The sequence below is a fragment of the Myotis yumanensis genome, unplaced genomic scaffold (genome assembly GCF_028538775.1).
Source record: "Myotis yumanensis isolate MYYU_CA2020_CCGP unplaced genomic scaffold, mMyoYum1.0.hap1 SCAF_18, whole genome shotgun sequence".
Lineage (NCBI taxonomy): Eukaryota > Metazoa > Chordata > Mammalia > Chiroptera > Vespertilionidae > Myotis > Myotis yumanensis.
This window is the reverse complement of record NW_027223769.1, coordinates 33682372-33699513: the sequence shown is the minus strand read 5'-3', so window position 1 is coordinate 33699513 and position 17142 is coordinate 33682372. Positions and strand designations below refer to the sequence as shown.

Here is a 17142-nt window from a genome sequence, read left to right as displayed (position 1 = left end):
GGAGGCCAAAAAGGGGGGAAGTCCCAATAACTTTTAGCCATTCAGCCAAGATTACTTCTGGATGCTCTTTGTATGATTTTCTACATACACTATGCTCAAAATGCAATTCATTCAATCTAAGTCAACAAACTTGTTAAGTCCCAAATACCTGATGAAAATCTTTGCCACTGCTTTTACCATCGCCACTGAAATCCACATGCGAAAATAGGCAGCGTAATAAATGCCTGTCTGCCTCAGGACCGTGCCGATTCACAATCTAAAATGACCAAAAAAGTTTGTACTCAACATTGAGAGATTTAAAAAAACAGCAACAAGCTTTAGGAGAAAATCCCAAGTTACATTAATGCAGTGGTTCTCAACCTGTGGGTCGTGACCCCTTTGGGGGTCGCCTAAATACATCCTGCATATCAGATATTTACATTACAATTCATAACAGTAGCAAAATTAGTTACGAAGTAGCAACGAAAATAATTTTATCATTGGGGGTCACCACAACATGAGGAACTGTATAAAGGGTCGCGGCATTAGGAAGGTTGAGAACCACTGCATTAATGGTTCATTTTGGAGTAAGAGTTATAGGAATTACTGAGATGGTGTTACCAATATTTTAAAATTAAACATTTCTAAAATGTTTCTTACAGTCACTGGCAGGAAGTACAGAAGAAAAACTACCAATAAATAGCCCATATAATTGCTTTGGTCAACATCTACTCTGAAAAAAATCAAGTAATATAAATGACATGTAGTAAGAATACTTTTAAGGTTGTTAAGGCAAAATTTTTTAACAAACTGGACTCACAAGAGCATCACTTTTTCTATGCATTACTTTTACCTTAAAAATGTAACCTGAAATCTAACACAACTGTGCCTCTTTACAATAGCCTACAAGGCAAGGGCCTAAGGAACTGGTCTGATTTTAGCACTTTAGATGCTGCTCCTGTGCTCCATTAGTTTCTTGCTGTTCCTCAAATTTACCAACGTTTGTACTTGCTCTTCCCTCTAACTGCAAAGCTCCAAATAGCTTCAGGATTTGTTCTCTAACTTCCTTTGGTTTCTGCTCTCCTCTTCAGTGAGGCTTTTCGTAATTACCCTCCCTAAAATATCAAGACAACCCCTTAACCTGCTTCACCCTTCTCCATAGTACTTACCACCACCTGATTTTTTCTATGACCCTCACTTTAGACTTTTAAATTGCATAAAAACAGGGAGTTTGTGCAGTTGTGTCTGCTTATTAACATCTAGGCTAGAAAAGAGCTAAGCACACTGTATGTGCAGAGTAATCATTTATTAAATGCTACAATATAACTATTTAAATATCTATTTTGGGCTAAATTGGTACTGAGCCCCAATCTTCAACAACCCTGCCAAAAATGACTTCTTTTTAATATATACATACATACATACATACTTTTTAATTATTTTTTATTGATTTCAGAGAGGAAGAAAGAGGGAGAAACATCAATGATGAGAGAGAATCATTGGTCGACTACTTCCTGCACCCCCTACTGGGGATCGAGCCCACAACCCAGGCATGTATCCTTGACCAGAATCCAACCTGGGACCCTTCAGTCGGTAGGCCGACACTCTATCCACTGAGCCAAACCAACTAGGGCAACGACTCCCATTTTATAGATGAAGAAGTGGACACCTATACCAGACTCCATGAGCCTAAAATTCAATTGTCTGTGAAGTGGGGAATCTGAATTCACAGTCCAATTCCAAAGCCTATGCTTTTTCCACTGTATCATGGTAATTATGTGACAGCTGGCAAAGTTAACTTATTTTAGTTTCAATTTTCCCAATCCAGAAAAATGTAGGAGTTGTGTAAAACCAATTTCTACATTTCCCCACAGATATCTTAAAGTTAAATCCACGTAATCAGATAATAAGAACCTCTGACCCTAACCAGTTTGGCTCAGTGGATAGAGGGTCAGCCTGCGGACTGAAGGGTCCCAGGTTCGATTCTGGTCAGGGGCATGTACCTTGGTTGCGGGCACATCCCCAGTAGGGGGTGTTCAGGAGGCAGCTGGTCAATGTTTCTCTCTCATCGATGTTTCCAACTCTCTATCTATCCCTCTCCCTTCCTCTCTGTAAAAAATCAATAAAATATTTATTTTTTAAAAATAAATAAATAAGAACCTCTGCAATTCTAAAGATTATTGTGAATCAATTCCCAATGTTGGTTCTGTGGGTTCTTACCACTGCTTAAATTCTATGAAGGCAGAGATTTTTCCTATCTCCTGGAATGCTAAAGACATTATTTTTTTTTAAATTTTTTTTATTGCTTAAAGCATTACAAAGGGTATTACATATGTGTCCTTTTTTTTCCCCGCCCCTGACAATACCCCGGCTTCCCCTACCCCCCAGTGTCTTATGTCCATTGGTTATGCTCATATGCATGCATACAAGTCCTTCAGTTGAACTCTTACCCCCCTTCCTCCTGCCCCCCAACCCTCCCCAGACTTCCCGCTGCAGTTTGACAATCTGTGTGAGGCAGCTCTGCCTCTGTATAAAGACATTATCTTAAAGAGCCAATTCAAATTTTAAAAATTAACCTATGCTCCAACCAAACAGACCTTACCCTCAAAAGAGCAAAAATATCTGGTTTAACAAATATTTGAGTACAAGCCAGACACCACCCAAGATACAAGCAAATACAGCAGTAGAGGAGATCAATTGGTTCCATAGCTCTCATAAAGTACATTTTCGAGGGGAAAGAAAAGCACAGGCAAAGAATTTCTGATAATATTAACTGTTGTATGGAGAAAATAAAACGAGGATATGTGATCTTGATGGGAGAGGGGCAGTACCTCAGAAGAAACCTTCCCTAAAGACGTAACTTGTAAGCTGAGATTTATAATACTGAGGTGATAACCACAGAAGAGCTAAAGGAACAGCATTTGAGAAGAACGCCAAAGGGAATCAGGGGACCAATCATGGTTAACGAGCATATTGACTTCTCTGGTACTGTTATACCAATCAAAACAATGGAAGAAACATTCCATTAGTCTGCCAATAATAAAAAAGTCATCATTGAAGTTTTTGTTTTAACTAGGATCAGCAAAATTTCACAAATATCCCCTTTTATCCTTACATTTATTTTGATAATATTTTATAATTTCACAATAGCTTTTACAGCCCCTCAATCGTCACCACAACCCTAACATATATAGACAATACCAGGTTATTATACATTAAGTGGGTGTTTTTTTTTGTTGTTGTTGTTTTTTTTAATATATTTTATTGATTTTTTACAGAGAGGAAGGGAGAGAGAGAGAGAGTTAGAAACATCGATGAGAGAGAAACATCGATCAGCTGCCTCCTGCACATCTCCTACTGGGGATGTGCCCGCAACCCAGGCACATGCCCTTGACCAGAATCGAACCTGGGACCTTTCAGTCCACAGGCCAACGCTCTATCCACTGAGCCAAACCGGTTTCGGCTTGTTTTGTTTTTTAAGTCAAGGTTGCAATGACTAAAGAGAAATGCCACACATATCCTGCTGGCTGATGGTAGGGATCACAGGGTGTGCTTTATGGCTACTAGGGAAATGCAATATTCCTTCTGTGATATCATGCAGTCTGTCCTTCACTATGAGCAACTGTTTTTTCTTCTACAACCAAAGTGGTATTATAAAAACAAGATCTTGGATTGCAAATATGCTGAAATAAGATTTTATTGATCCCATATGATTAAGTCCTAGACATTTTTGCTTAAAATTACCCCATTCCACCCATTGGGCAGGGGAAAGCAATGAAATAATTCCAAGTTTTAGGTAAGTAACTACCTTACAGTCTATTAGTAAATCTTTAGGCAATATTAAAAATAAAGTAACTATATCAAAAGCATTCTACAGTACTTCTGTAGTGATCTGATCTGTGGTAAGAGTAACACATTCTCACCTAGGAATCACATATTATAAGAGGGACAATAACAAATAGTGCATCTAGTCAGAAAATCATATGGAATGGTTGGGAAGCTGGGGCACTATTTGGCCTAGAGAACACACATGAGGAAAGATTAAAGACAATTATGTGAAGGGTATTTGTATGAAATATTAAATTTTTAACCCACACATTTTAGCTCATTATAAAGAAATTTCTACTAATCCCTAGCTCTCTTAATATTTTTCTAAATCCTATCTGGGTGGTATATTGATAAAGCCAAGATTATCTGAGAAATCATGCCTTTAACCTCAGCTCCTAAAGACAGATTTAAAAAAAAAACAACAGGAACACATATATAGGCATTTTCACATAAGCTCAAGAAAAATACAAAATCTAGCCTAACAAATGATGTCAAAGGTGCCAAAAATGTCCAAGAATCTATATAATTATACAGTACTAGATTGCTAAAGTTTAAATTGAAGACATTAACTTCCTACATACATTACAATGATTACAATTATAGAAATTGGAATAGGCTATGTCTAAATATATATATGTGCTCCATACAAATAATGAAACATTTTCCTGGTTGTTAAGCTTGTTAAATATATTAGAACTCTTTAAAATATTCATTCCAGGTTTTCATTGTATTACATGGATGAATACTTTGGGCTATTTTACAAAAAACAGTTCATCTATTCAAAACAGTGTAATATATTGAAAAGAACATGAAAACAAATTTTGGCAGCAAATATAAAGGGTTACTTCTAACACATAAAACATTAATTTAAAGACAAAAATGTCCAACTTGTAAATAAAAGATGGTAGAACTAAGAGTACTTTTCTCTATTCTAATCTCTCAAATTTTTAAAAAATTCCATTTTCAACAAAACATTCTATTTTAAGAAGCAGTCCAGATGAGGTATGACAGATAGCTCATTTTTACCACCTCTAATGACAGACCAAATGCAGACTTCCACTTGGGGCTAATAAATCCAGAAATAAAAATGTTTAGAGACATAATTATGCTTTGTTCAAGAGATGACTCTGGAGCACAAATGAACCTTGAAAAACAGATTGTCCATTTAGAGACACAGATCAATATACAGAAATTGCAGAATGGCACAGGAGACAGAGCTGAGGGAACCACCAGGTTTAAGCTGCCTCTTTTAATGTCTGTGAGCAAACCAGCTAGTCAAAGGAGAATGCTGAAGAAAAAGAATAAGAGGCACCTATTACCAAATATGAAAACAGAAATTCAGACTAACCCAACACACTTCCCCACATTTAAGTATCCTCAAGACTGTGTGTTATGTGTGTGTGTGTGTGTGCATATATATATACACATATATACATGTAAACTAGAGGCCCTGGCAGCCCCAGCTTTGTCCAGAAGGACGTCCAGAAGGTCATTCGGCTGTCCGGTCTAATTGGCATATTATGCTTTTATTATTATAGATAACTGAGCTGGTTTAAAGATGAGCAAAAACAAACACTCAACATGGAACCTATTTGAAGAAACTAAAACAAAGAAAAACAAGACAGGTAAAGAACAACATTTCAAATAAACAGAGTTCAGACATATAGTATTCTATACTCTCAAAGTAATTACAGAACTGTTTTGTTTTTTAAGAGGAAAGTCCTCAAAAAGGTGTAACACTGGTTCAAAGATAAGATGACAAGAAAATGAACACAAACTTGCAGTGTTTAGTAAACATAAGGCAAAAATCTTACAGGAAGGATAATCCCCGAACAATTGATATTCAATCCACAAGAGAAGAAATGAAAAATACTAGGGGGATGGGAGCATGAGTGTGCATGCGGGGGTGGGGGGGTGGGGGGTGTTGGGGAGTTGGTGGGTTGGGGGTTAATGGGGGAATGAGGACACATTTGTAATACCTTAATAAAAAATAAATAGAAGAAATGAAAAATACTAAAAAACTAATGGATCAATAAAACATGGAATACCCACAAAATGGACTAAAAGGAACGAGGCACTGACTGAGTCAGGCTCCAAGATGATGACCCTTGAAAGGAAGCAAAGTGAAAGAAGAGACACAGAAGTCCACATTTGGAATGATTCCATTTATATAAAATGTCCAAATCCACAGAAGTAGAAAGTAGATAAGTGGCTGACAGGGGCTGGAGTGAAGGGGAAAAGAAGAGCCAACTGCTAATGGATTGAGGTGTTTCTTTTTAGGATGATGAAAACAGTCTGGAGTTAGATGGTGATGGTTGAACAATTATGTGAATCTACTAGAAAATACTAAATTTTATATTTTAAAAAGGTTGAGTTTCATAGTTAGTGAGGTATATCTCGTTTTTAAATGTAAAAAAAAAAGGGGGAATAGATCAACACAAATTAGATATGTAATAATTTTTACCAAAAATAAATCTGTGAATTCCATAAAAAAATGGGATAAAATTATGTATTAAGCTGAAGTCACCTGAAATAAGGGGCAAAAGTTAGATATTTCTCATGCAACATACCCACATAAATTCCCCATTTTCTTTCTACTGCGTAATCATTCCTTTAATGGTACTTGTGTTTACTTACATGCTGTATTTCCTGCTGGCTGGCTCGGTAGTTTTTCTTGGTTAAATTGTCCACCAGGTAGCTGATTTGAGACAAGGCCAGCGAGAGCGAGTCAAGATTCATTGCTGGTTGGGGCGGAAGCAGGCGGCCGAGCCCGGCGCAAAATCACCATTATTCCCCTTTAGTCACCTCAGAGGCAGGTTAATGCTTTCCTTATAATTAGCCTATATCTGGTGTCGTACAGTGTCGTCAGTTCTTCTTTACCAGGGGTCTTACTCTGTTCTGAAACATGGCACCTGTTTAAAAAAAAATTCAATTTTTAAATTATATTTACTTATATTTTTATTAGGGGAAAAAATGGTTAAATAACCTTCACCTCTCCATCTTAGTACCTGTAATACTAAGAAAGAAAAAAGTGAATTAAGATGCCTCAACCACTACTGATTTTAAAATCCAAGTTTTAAAATCAGGTGGGGCCAGTATAAAAAGAAAATACACCTGACCCTCGCCCCCTCCCCCAAAAAAACTGCTACAAGAAAACATAGGGAAGAAGCTCTTGGACATAATTTTTTGGATAAAACACCAAAAGCACAACAAAAGAAAAAAAATCAACAAGTGAGACTAGATCAAATGTAGAGGGTTCTACACAATGAAAGAAACAATGAAAATGGAAAGTCAGCCTATGGAATTGGAGAGAGTATTTGCAAACCATGCTTCAGATAAGGGGTTAATCCAAAATTTATAAAGAACTCACACAATGCAATTAAAAAAGCAAACTCAGATTAAATATGGGTAAAGAAACTAAACAGACATTTTTCAAAAAAGACATCCAATGGCAAACAGGTACATGAAAGGTACTAAACATCACTAAACATCAGAGAAGTGCAAATCAAAACCAGGATGAGATATCAACTCACACCTGTAAGAATGGCTAACAACAACAAGAGATGTCTCCGGTCTGATTCCTGATCAGGCATCTGTTATAAAGAACATTCTAGCCCTAACGGGTTTGGCTCACTGGATAGAGCATCAACCTGCAGGCTCAAGGGTCTCAGGTTCGATTCCAGTCAAGGGCATGTACCTTGGTTGCCGGCACATCCCCAGTGGGGGCGTGTGCAGGAGGCAGCTGATCAATGTTTCTCTCTCATTGATGTTTCAAACTCTCTATCCCTCTCCCTTCCTCTCTGTAAAAAAATCAATAAAATATATTAAAATAATAATAATAATAAACATCTTACAAGAAAGGACAGCAGCACCAACAAAGAACTACCCTGCCCAAACACCAACAGTACCTTTTTTGAGAAAAATGGCTTTTGCATCTACTTTCTGTAGGGTGGATTCCAAATTTGGTTTTCCACAAACTTAACACAAAGCCAAGCACAACTTAAGTCTACCAAACGGTAAGAGTATATGGCTTGCCCTAACCGGTTTGGCTCAGTGGATAGAGCGTCAGCCTGTGGACTCAAGGGTCCCAGGTTGGATTCCGGTCAAGGGCATGTACCTTGGTTGCGGGCACATCCCCAATAGGGAGTGTGCAGGAGGCAGCTGATCGATGTTTCTCTCATGGATGTTTCTAACTTTCTATCTATCCCTCTCCCTTCCTCTCTGTAAAAAATCAATAAAATATATATTTTTTAAAAAAGAGTATATGGCTTATGTGAAGTAGCTACCACTTCTCAGAGCAAGTTTAAGCATTACTATTAATTCAATTAAATATTTATTGAGTGCTGGCTATGTGTCAAATATCTGAGGTACATACATCCCTGCATTCCCACTGTAAGGGAAAAATAGTAATCATACGAAATTATGAAGCATTTTAGGAGATGCTAATATGAAAAAAGAAAAACTATAAGGTAAAGGTGAACCAAATGTGTGTGGGGGTGGGAAGAGGGGGGTGCTGCAATTTAAGTAGGGTGGTCAGAGTGAGCCTTATTGGAAAGTATAGTATTTGAGCAGATTTGAAGGAACTGACAGTATAGCCATACACACATCTGAGAAAAGAACGTTCCAGGCCCTAGCTGGTTTGGTTCAGTGGATAGAGCGTCGACCTGCACACTGAAAGGTCCCAGGTTCGATTCCAGTCAAGGGCACATGCTGGGGTTGTGAGCTTGATCCCCAGTAGGGGGCATGCAGGAGGCAGCTGATCAATGATTCTCTCTCATCACTGATGTTTCTGTCTCCCTCTCCCTTCCTCTCTGAAATCAATAAAAATATATAAAAGAAAAAAAGAATGTTCCAGGCAGAGGGATTGGTGGTCAGTCACTACTAAGGCTTCCTCATGGCATGTACAAGGAAAAGCAAGCAGGCCAAATTGTAGCCAAAGTAAACTTAGTATGTGTGTGTGGGGGGGGGGGGGGGGGGGGGGCGGGATTCAGTTGAGGGAAATGAAGAATGCCTGAGGAGGTACAGGGCAGAACTATATCCTGTAGGTGATGAAAGGACTCTGTTTGGCTTTTACTAAAGACAAATGGACAATCAATGGATGATATTGAACAGGATGACATGATGTTGCTTTTAAAATCACTCTACACAGTGAACTGTGAATAAACTAGGGGAGAGCAAGGGTAGAAATAGGGTAGGAAATAACACATTAAGAATTAGTCACTTAGGGAGGTAGGAGGGGCAGGGGGGTCAATCAGGTATAAAAGGAGACATATCTAATACTTTAAATTAAAAAAAAAAAAAAAGAATTAGTCACTTAAACCCAAACATAGAATAAAGAACTCTATACGCTATCTATATATATAAAAGCCAAGTGACCAGAATGACAAAATAACCAGAATGACTGAAACAACCGGTTGCTATGATGCACACTGCAGCAGCCAATCGGCCCCCAACCTCCCTCGGTCCCTGCCCGCCCCCCCCCGCCCTGGCCCAGATTGGTCCCCATCGGGATGGGCGGCCAGACCCCACCCGTGCATGAATTCATGCACCGGGCCGCTAGCATATACTATTCCAAAACTAGGTTAGTATATTGAAGTTATCACATCAATGTTTTGTGCTTGCCAAAGTACTTGGAAACTTACTGATTGGGAATGACTAAAAATTTAAACTGAAATACAAGTAACTTTTACAGTTTACTTTCAGACAAACAACCTCAACTTCTGTAATCTTTAGTATATTTGTCGGTATGTAAAGGGAAGAGAAAAATCCTTTAAAAATCTATGCCTCTGTCCTGGCCTGTGTGGCTCAATTAGTTGAACGCCATCCCGTGCACTGAAGGTTTGCTAATTAGATGCCTGGTCAGGGCACATACCCATGTTTTGAGCTTGATCTCTGATGGGGGGTGTGCAACAGGCAGTTGATTGATGTTTTGATGTTTCACTCTCATACTGCTGTCTCTCTCTCTCTCTCTCTCAAAATCAATAAAAATTTTTTTTTTTAAATTTATGGCATAAGAGTGGATATATACATGGTACACTTGCCTCTCCATTATCCAACTAAAGAATAAAAGCATTAAGTATGAATAATCCAAATCATGGGCATCCCAAACTTATGTATTCCTGGACTTAGAAAAGCCTAGTGTAAAAACGTGTGGTTGTGGGGTGTTTTTTTTTAACCCAGCTGGCAAATACTCAAGGGTAAAATGGCCAACAGGTAGTCAATCAGTTTGAAATGAAAGCTTTGCCAATAATAAAAAATGTATCAAGAGTTGATCCATTATGTCACTTCTAGAGGCCCGATGCATGAAATTCATGCAAGAGTAGGCCTGCCTTCCCCCAGCCTCAGGCACCCGGGGTTCCCTCACAGACGGAGGCCCTGCCAGTCATGGCCTGAGCCTCCCCCTCTTTCGAGCAATCGTGGATCCCCAACTGATCACCCCACTGGCCAGTAGCCTGAGCCTCCCTCTGCAGGACGATCATGGGGCCATGGCCGGGCCCCCAACCAATCGCATTGCACCCGCCCTGGCTGGCCTGGCGCCAGTGGGTGTCACAGCGTGGCCCCAGATGGTCATTCCACTGTTCAGTCGATTTGCATATTACACTTTTATTATATAGGATATAGGATGTCACTTTAAACAAGCAATTTTACTTAATGCAATGAAACTTTATACTAACTTTTTAAAAATGTTTAATGTTTTTAGCCCTAGCCGGTTTGGCTCGGTGGATAGAGCGTCGGCCTGCAGACTGAAGGGTCCCAGGTTCGATTCCGGTCAAGGGCATGTGCCTTGGACGCAGGCACATCCCCAGTGGGGGGTGTGCAGGAGGCAGCTGATTGACGTTTCTCTCATCGATGTTTCTGACTCTCTCTCTCTCCCCCTTCCTCTCTGTAGAAAATCAATAAAATATATTAAAAAAAAAAATTAATCCAACCCATACATCAGCATAGTACAAAATATTGTTCATGTTAGCAAATAAATCCCTTATTTTTAAAAAGGGGAAAAGTGAAGAGAGCCAGAAAGCATGCTTACCAAGTTCCTGGTCTGAAATCTGAATATTCAGAAAAAGGGTCCCAGTAGTATTTGCAAAATTATAAGGCTGTGCAGTATATAATATACTTAAGACTAAAAAATAATAATGGGGAGTATACTTAAGCTACTTTAAAGATAACTATACCAGCCCTAACTGTTTGGCTCAATGGATAGAACATTGGTCTTGGGAACTGAGGGGTCCTGGGTTCGATTTCAGTCAAGGGCAGACTCGATCCACGGTGGGGGGAGTGCAGGAGGCAGCCAATCAATTATTCTCTCTTATCATTGATGTTTCTCTCTCTCCCTCTCACTTCCTCTCTGAAATTATTAAAAATATATTTTAAAAAAGTACCTATGCCAAAAGAAAACTTAAATTATGTCAAAATTCAATTTATAGTGCTGAAGAACATTTTAAAACTTGAGTCCCTCCATCCAGTGCACATCTCTCAACAGAAGTGCTACAAGTTTTATTACACTGAAGATAAGTAATGACCATTCACAATAACTATAACAGAAAAGACCATCTTGTTGTTGTTTTTTGGGGGGCGGGGGGTGAGGGTGGAGCTAAAAGAATAAACAGAGGGGATAAATGGTGATACAAAAAAATAATTTTTATTTTTAAAGACCATCTTTTCGTCAGGGTAGAGTTTTATATTGTCACACTGTAGGAATGAAAAACTCAAATCTTGTATCTTGTCCTCCAAAAAATTGCTAGGAAAAAAACCTGCATTTTCTTTGGTCACAACTAAGAAAATTTTGTCCAACAAAAACACTGGGAGTATTTCGCAAGGTGTCAGTCAAGTCATTATGCTGTACATCTAAAACTTATATAGTGCTGTATGTTAATTATATTTTAACTGGAGGCCTGGTGCACGAAATTCAAGCACAGTTGTAGTCCCTAGGCCTGGCCAGCAATTGAAGCGCCAGCGTCTGCCATGGAAGGGCAAGTCCCTGCTGATCTCCGGGCCCTGGGCAGCACCTGGGCCTCCACACACACCCCTCCACCTGAGTCATGGAGCCCAAATCCCCACACAGTGATGCAGGGCGCAGCGTGGGCCTCTGGCCGCCCAGCAGCACCATACAAAGCTGGGCAGGCAGCGCGCTCTCTCCCGGCCGGCTTCGAAGACCTGCTCCTGCACAAACCCATGGGGAGCTCGACCGGCCCCTGCTGTCCTGGCGGCTGCAGCTGCGGCCTGGCTCAACCGGAAGAGGCTGTGCAGGGGAAGATGCCGTGGGCTCCTCACGAGTGCCCGGCACCTGTGTGCAGGGGACTTCCCCAGCATGTGAGCCCTGGAGTCCCTGAAGAGGGTAGCAGAGAGAGTGAAAGCAAGCTCAGTGGACACCCCTCATTTTCACCGCACCTCCGAACCCATCACTCCTGCCCCCAGGTAGCCAGCGAGAGGTCGCAGCACGGTGCTGACGCCCACCATGTGCACATCATAGCGAGTGGTCACACTCCAGGTTGAATGACTGCCCAAAGGGACAATTTGCATAGTAGGCTTTTATTATATAGGATAATACAAGGGGGGAAACCCCACATTGGGAGTAAAGAAAAACATCTCCCTAGGTAATTCAAAAAATTGCCAATTTCTTGAATTGGCATTAATTCAAGAAATGTGTAAACATGAATTCTGTAGAACTATTCATGGAGATAGTCATGATGTTCTTTTTTTAAAATATATTTTTATTGATTTCAGAGAGGAAGGGAGAGGTAGAGAAAGATAGAACCGGGCATGTGCCCTGACTAGGAATCGAACTGTGACCTCCCCTCCTGGTTCATAGGTTGACACAACCACTGAGCCACGCTGGTGGGGCAGTCATGATGTTCTTAAAAATTAAATCCACTAAAGTAAAGTGAATCCTGAACTACAATATTGACCTCAAGAGATTTTTATTGCATGATGAACTTTGTCTTTAAAAAAAAAGTGGTTGACCACATTGCTTATTCTCACTTTTTTGGTGAATGATCCAATTTATAGATCTTTCTTTTCCTCGTATTGAATTCAAGCAGTGTGGGAGACAGAATGAACATTAGAGCTAGAGTAGAAAATCTGATCTAACCTTAAACGAAGGAAGTCCACCTCACTTTCCTGGACTTCAGTTTCCTGAAGGATGATACCCTAATTCTGTATGACTAGCTTTCAAAGTGTAACCATTTAAAGACGTCAACACAATTATAAATATGTAGCTCCAAGAAAAAAAGTCTGTGCTCTCAAAGAACAAAATTCAGGGTGTACTCTTTTCCAAGAATGCCATTGAGTGTACAAATGAGGCATCATTCAGTTACCATTCAGGGCAATGGGATATGTGTTTGGGGGAAAGGATAACTCCTTACCCCCCATAAAATGAGACAGAACTTAAAAGGCAATATATGGTGCAGCTAAGTAAAACTGGCCAAGAAGGATATAAGAAATCAATTTTGCTTAACATCAGAGAAAATATTTAAGCACACTTGAGTTTGAGATCCTATGATGGATAATGTTTTGGTATGTACAAACACTGACATTCCAGTTAAACGAGGCAAAGATGTACTTGGAAACCACTTTAACAGTCTTGATACAGCATAAAATAGCAACAGGTAGAAAGGAATCAACACTTATACAGCTCCTGGCCAAGGTACTTGAAGGGCTTTTGAGCAGAGGCTGGCTATTTTCAAACCAATGATTTAGGTGGCAATTTGGCAGTGAAGAACTGTATTCCTGGAATCATTTACAATTAAGATGCATTCACATATTACTTACATAATAAAAAAACCAATACACAAATGATGGGGAAAAGATACTAGAGATTAGTTAGGAAGCTACTGCAACAAAGACAAAGGGTATGACACAAAGGAGTAACTATTCTTATGATGGGTCTACATCAAATTTAAAAGTAACTGCATTTCTAAACTAGGAACTATAAATAAGTGACAAACTTGCAAATTATCTAAAAGGAAAACTGTTGAGCTCTTAACATGAAGCTTAATAACAGTAACATGGTGTTTCAAAATATGCTTTTATTCCCCTTAGTTCATATAATTAGTCCAACATCTCAAAAAAGCCCTCTCATTCAACATTTCAGGAATTTCCTTCTAAATGCTAGAACAAAATTAATCAAGACATGTCATCCTGGAAGTTTATGCTAACCTTTCCAGTCTTAAAGACAGAAATGCATTTCTTAAATCTACACCCTACACTCCCAAAGGCTGCATTTCCTTCAATCTCAAGACAGGGTTTCAGATAAAGTCTGCACCTCTAATTACTGACTTCTCAAACAATGCTTTTTAATGAACAATGTCTTTTATTTGCTTCAGCTACATTCTTACAAATGTATGAGTAAAAAGTACATTGAAATAAACTATTGTGTATATATAGGGCACAAAAGGTTTTGAGCCCATGTTAGCTTTGAAACATGGTTCTTAAAAATTGTGCAAACAGAAAAGGAACTGCAGGATTTTTCTATATACAGTATAAGGTCTTAAAAAAGACTCAGTGGGATGCCATTTTGAAACTGCACAGCAGGAAGTTCAGTTTGATCAAAGGGCCATTTAAGAAATGCTTTGGCTAATATTTTTTTATAATGACTAGAAAGTTAGCTTTGGGGTGTTTTGTTTTTTATAAAAGAATAAATATACTACATTCATAAAAGATAGCATTTCAAAATGGCAGGCTACAATTTTTGTTAATTCAAGAATCATAAACTTCTTACAAAAATTAAAGACTTGAAATATTTGAGCATTGAATTTGAATTATTGCGGACAAATTCCCTTCAATGGCATTGAGTGACAAAGGTTTGTTACCTTGTAGAATAAAGGGAAATAAAGACTCAAATTCATAAATTTAAGCTGGTTAAAAAGAAAGCTTTTCGTAACTAGACCAGCATCTCGCCAAAAACATACTCTGAAAGAGCAACAAAAATAATTGGTCTTTAAGCATGTTTTGAAGAGCTAAGTGCTTTTTCCTCTTCTGTTCTCACAGGCTTTTTGTTTTGCTTTGCTTTTTAATGACTTAACCCAAAGTTATGAGGATGTCACAGTACTCAGCCTGACAAGATACACGTTTAAACCCCAGTAGAAATTTAGAGACTAGAAGTAAAGAAACTAAGCCAGGAATCCATTGAATGAGTTAGAACCAAGAGCACTTCAGTTCTGTTCCACCTGCGGCTAAAGCTAAACCCTGCCCCCCTAAAACTTCCAAGTTACAATCTTAGGCAAGAAAGGGATATCCGTGCAGTTATTAATGGTCAAGCTTTGTGCCTTGGTTCTAAACTTGTATTTCCACTCAAGGACTTGGGACCCACACTTGTTGAAAAGTGACAAACTCTCTGACAAACTCTCCAAACTATTTTTACCAACAGATTCCAATTTAGTCAGAGCACAACTAGATGCCTGAAACTGTATGTACCAGCAGCCCATTTCCTCCTTACGCAGGTAACAATCTGCAGCGTCCCAAGACATTATTGCTTAACCTGTTACCATCTACCTGATTAATAGCTAAAACACCATGCCGCCAATCTCTGAAGGGAATGTCAACTTGGGCCACACATCGCTAACAAAAACAAGTTTCTTCTTAATCCGTTTGACCTACCTCCTAATGTTTTACTTGTCCTCCCATTTTTTTTCACCCTTATTCCCATCAAATGGATTGTCATAAAGGCAATGTTCAGAATTCCCGCCCCCCCCCCCCGCAAAAAACACACCTACACACACACACACAAAAAACAACACTCACATTACATTCACTTAATTTTTGACTGTTAAAACAAATCCCGCCAAGACGATCCATTTACAGAGACATAAGGAGGGAGGGAGATGAAGTACTGTTACTCAACTTTCGGGGAGAAAACTGACTTTTTTTTTTTAGTAGCGTCCTGAGAAACGTGACGATGAATGGGAGTGACTTCGAGGGCAAAAGTTTACTTTCTCAGAGTTTGTTTCAGGCACCGTCTCGAACCCCCAGGATCAAGCGTGTCCTTTTTCTAACCTGCACCGCTCACTGCTAGAGGGGGCATAACTACGAGGGTGAACTCTTCAGAGGGGGGCGGTCCTGGAAGGAGGGGGGGGGGGGGGGAGAAAGGACTATTTTCCGTTTGCAATTTCCCAATGTTGTGTTTGGCCTGCGGGAACCCCCTCCTAAACCTGCCGTCGATCCCTCGCCGGCACCGAGGCCTCCGGGGGCTCGGCTCACGCGGGGGACCCTTCCCACGGCCGAGCACACCCGCCACGACCGCACAGACCCTGGGCTCGGGGGGTGGGGGCCGACCTCGGGGCCGAGTGCGAGCGCCCGGGCCCGCGAGCGGAACAAAACCCGCGGCGAGAAGTAACAAGGAAGTGCTCGCTGTCGCCCGCCCGCCCGCCCCTCCCACCGGCGGGCCCCCGAAAACACCCGGGTTTGACAACGTGCCGCGGGCGCGGGACGTTAAGAACCGAGGACCCGCAACTCCCCGCAACCACGTCCCCCTCGCCCCAGGAGCTAGGCCTCGGGGGCCGCTCGCCCGCCGCTCGCCCCCGGGCGCCCGGGGAGAAAAGGGCAGTTGGGAGCAGCTCGTGGAGTCACAGGAGGGGGCAGCCCGCGCGAAGCCAGGCCCGGCCGCCGGGATGAGCACCCCCGCCGCCCTCGGGGGGTCTCCAGGCCCCGGGCCGGGGGGCCACCCGGGCTCACACCCCGCGCTCTGCCCTCCGCGTCGTGGGGGCCCGGCCCCGGCCTCTGCGAGCCGACGAGGGGCCCGGAAGCTCCGCGAGCCGTGGGTGGGGGGAGAGAGTCCGCCCGCGGCCGCCTCGCCACTTCCCCGTCCCGACTGCCCCTCACTCGGCGGGGCTCCGGCAAACGCTCCCCCTGGCCCCGTCGGGACCACCCCCGGCGCCTCCGCCGCCGGCACCCGCGCTCCGCGGCTGACACCGCCCGCCGGCCCCGGCCCCGGCCCCGCTCACCTCAAGCGGCTCCGGCGACGCTGGACACAGGAAACTCCTGGGTCCCCGACTCCGGCTCTCCTCGACCCCCCTCTTCGGTTAACTCCGCTTGTTTCTCGACAAAATGGCGCCGGAGGTCGCGCGCTCACGTCGCGGCCTTTCCCCTCCCCGTTCTCATTTCATCATTCGCTGCCCGCTCGCGGAGGGACGGTCCCAGCAGCGGCCAATAAGTGCAGCCCGGCCGGGGCCCCCACCCAATCACCGTCGGGTGCCCGCGGGTTTCAACCAATCCCACACTATCCCTGGCCGAAGTCTAGGAAGAAACCCAAGCTCCTGCTAGCAACGACCAATCCGGGCGCCGACTCCGCGGGCTCGGGCCAATGGCCGCTCGCCAGTCCCCAGGGACCAAATCGGAGCC

General features: G+C 41.8%; 1 protein-coding gene across 10 annotated transcripts in view; it reads right to left on the bottom strand.

Moving 5' to 3' along the window:
* CNOT1 (CCR4-NOT transcription complex subunit 1) overlaps positions 1 to 17142 on the bottom strand; it is a 68644-nt gene that overhangs the window by 51261 nt on the left and 241 nt on the right. For 9 of the 10 annotated variants that reach the window (XM_070398672.1, XM_070398680.1, XM_070398676.1 and 6 more), the window contains exons 1-3: positions 16746 to 16887; positions 6445 to 6719; positions 149 to 256 (exon numbers count right to left, since the gene is read on the bottom strand). In XM_070398672.1, the coding sequence (XP_070254773.1) occupies positions 149 to 256; positions 6445 to 6546 (210 nt within the window). In that variant the 5' untranslated portion in view covers positions 6547 to 6719; positions 16746 to 16887. Of the gene's footprint in view, positions 1 to 148; positions 257 to 6444; positions 6720 to 16745; positions 16888 to 17142 lie in introns of those variants that run through there. The other variant, XM_070398673.1, reaches the window with a different exon arrangement.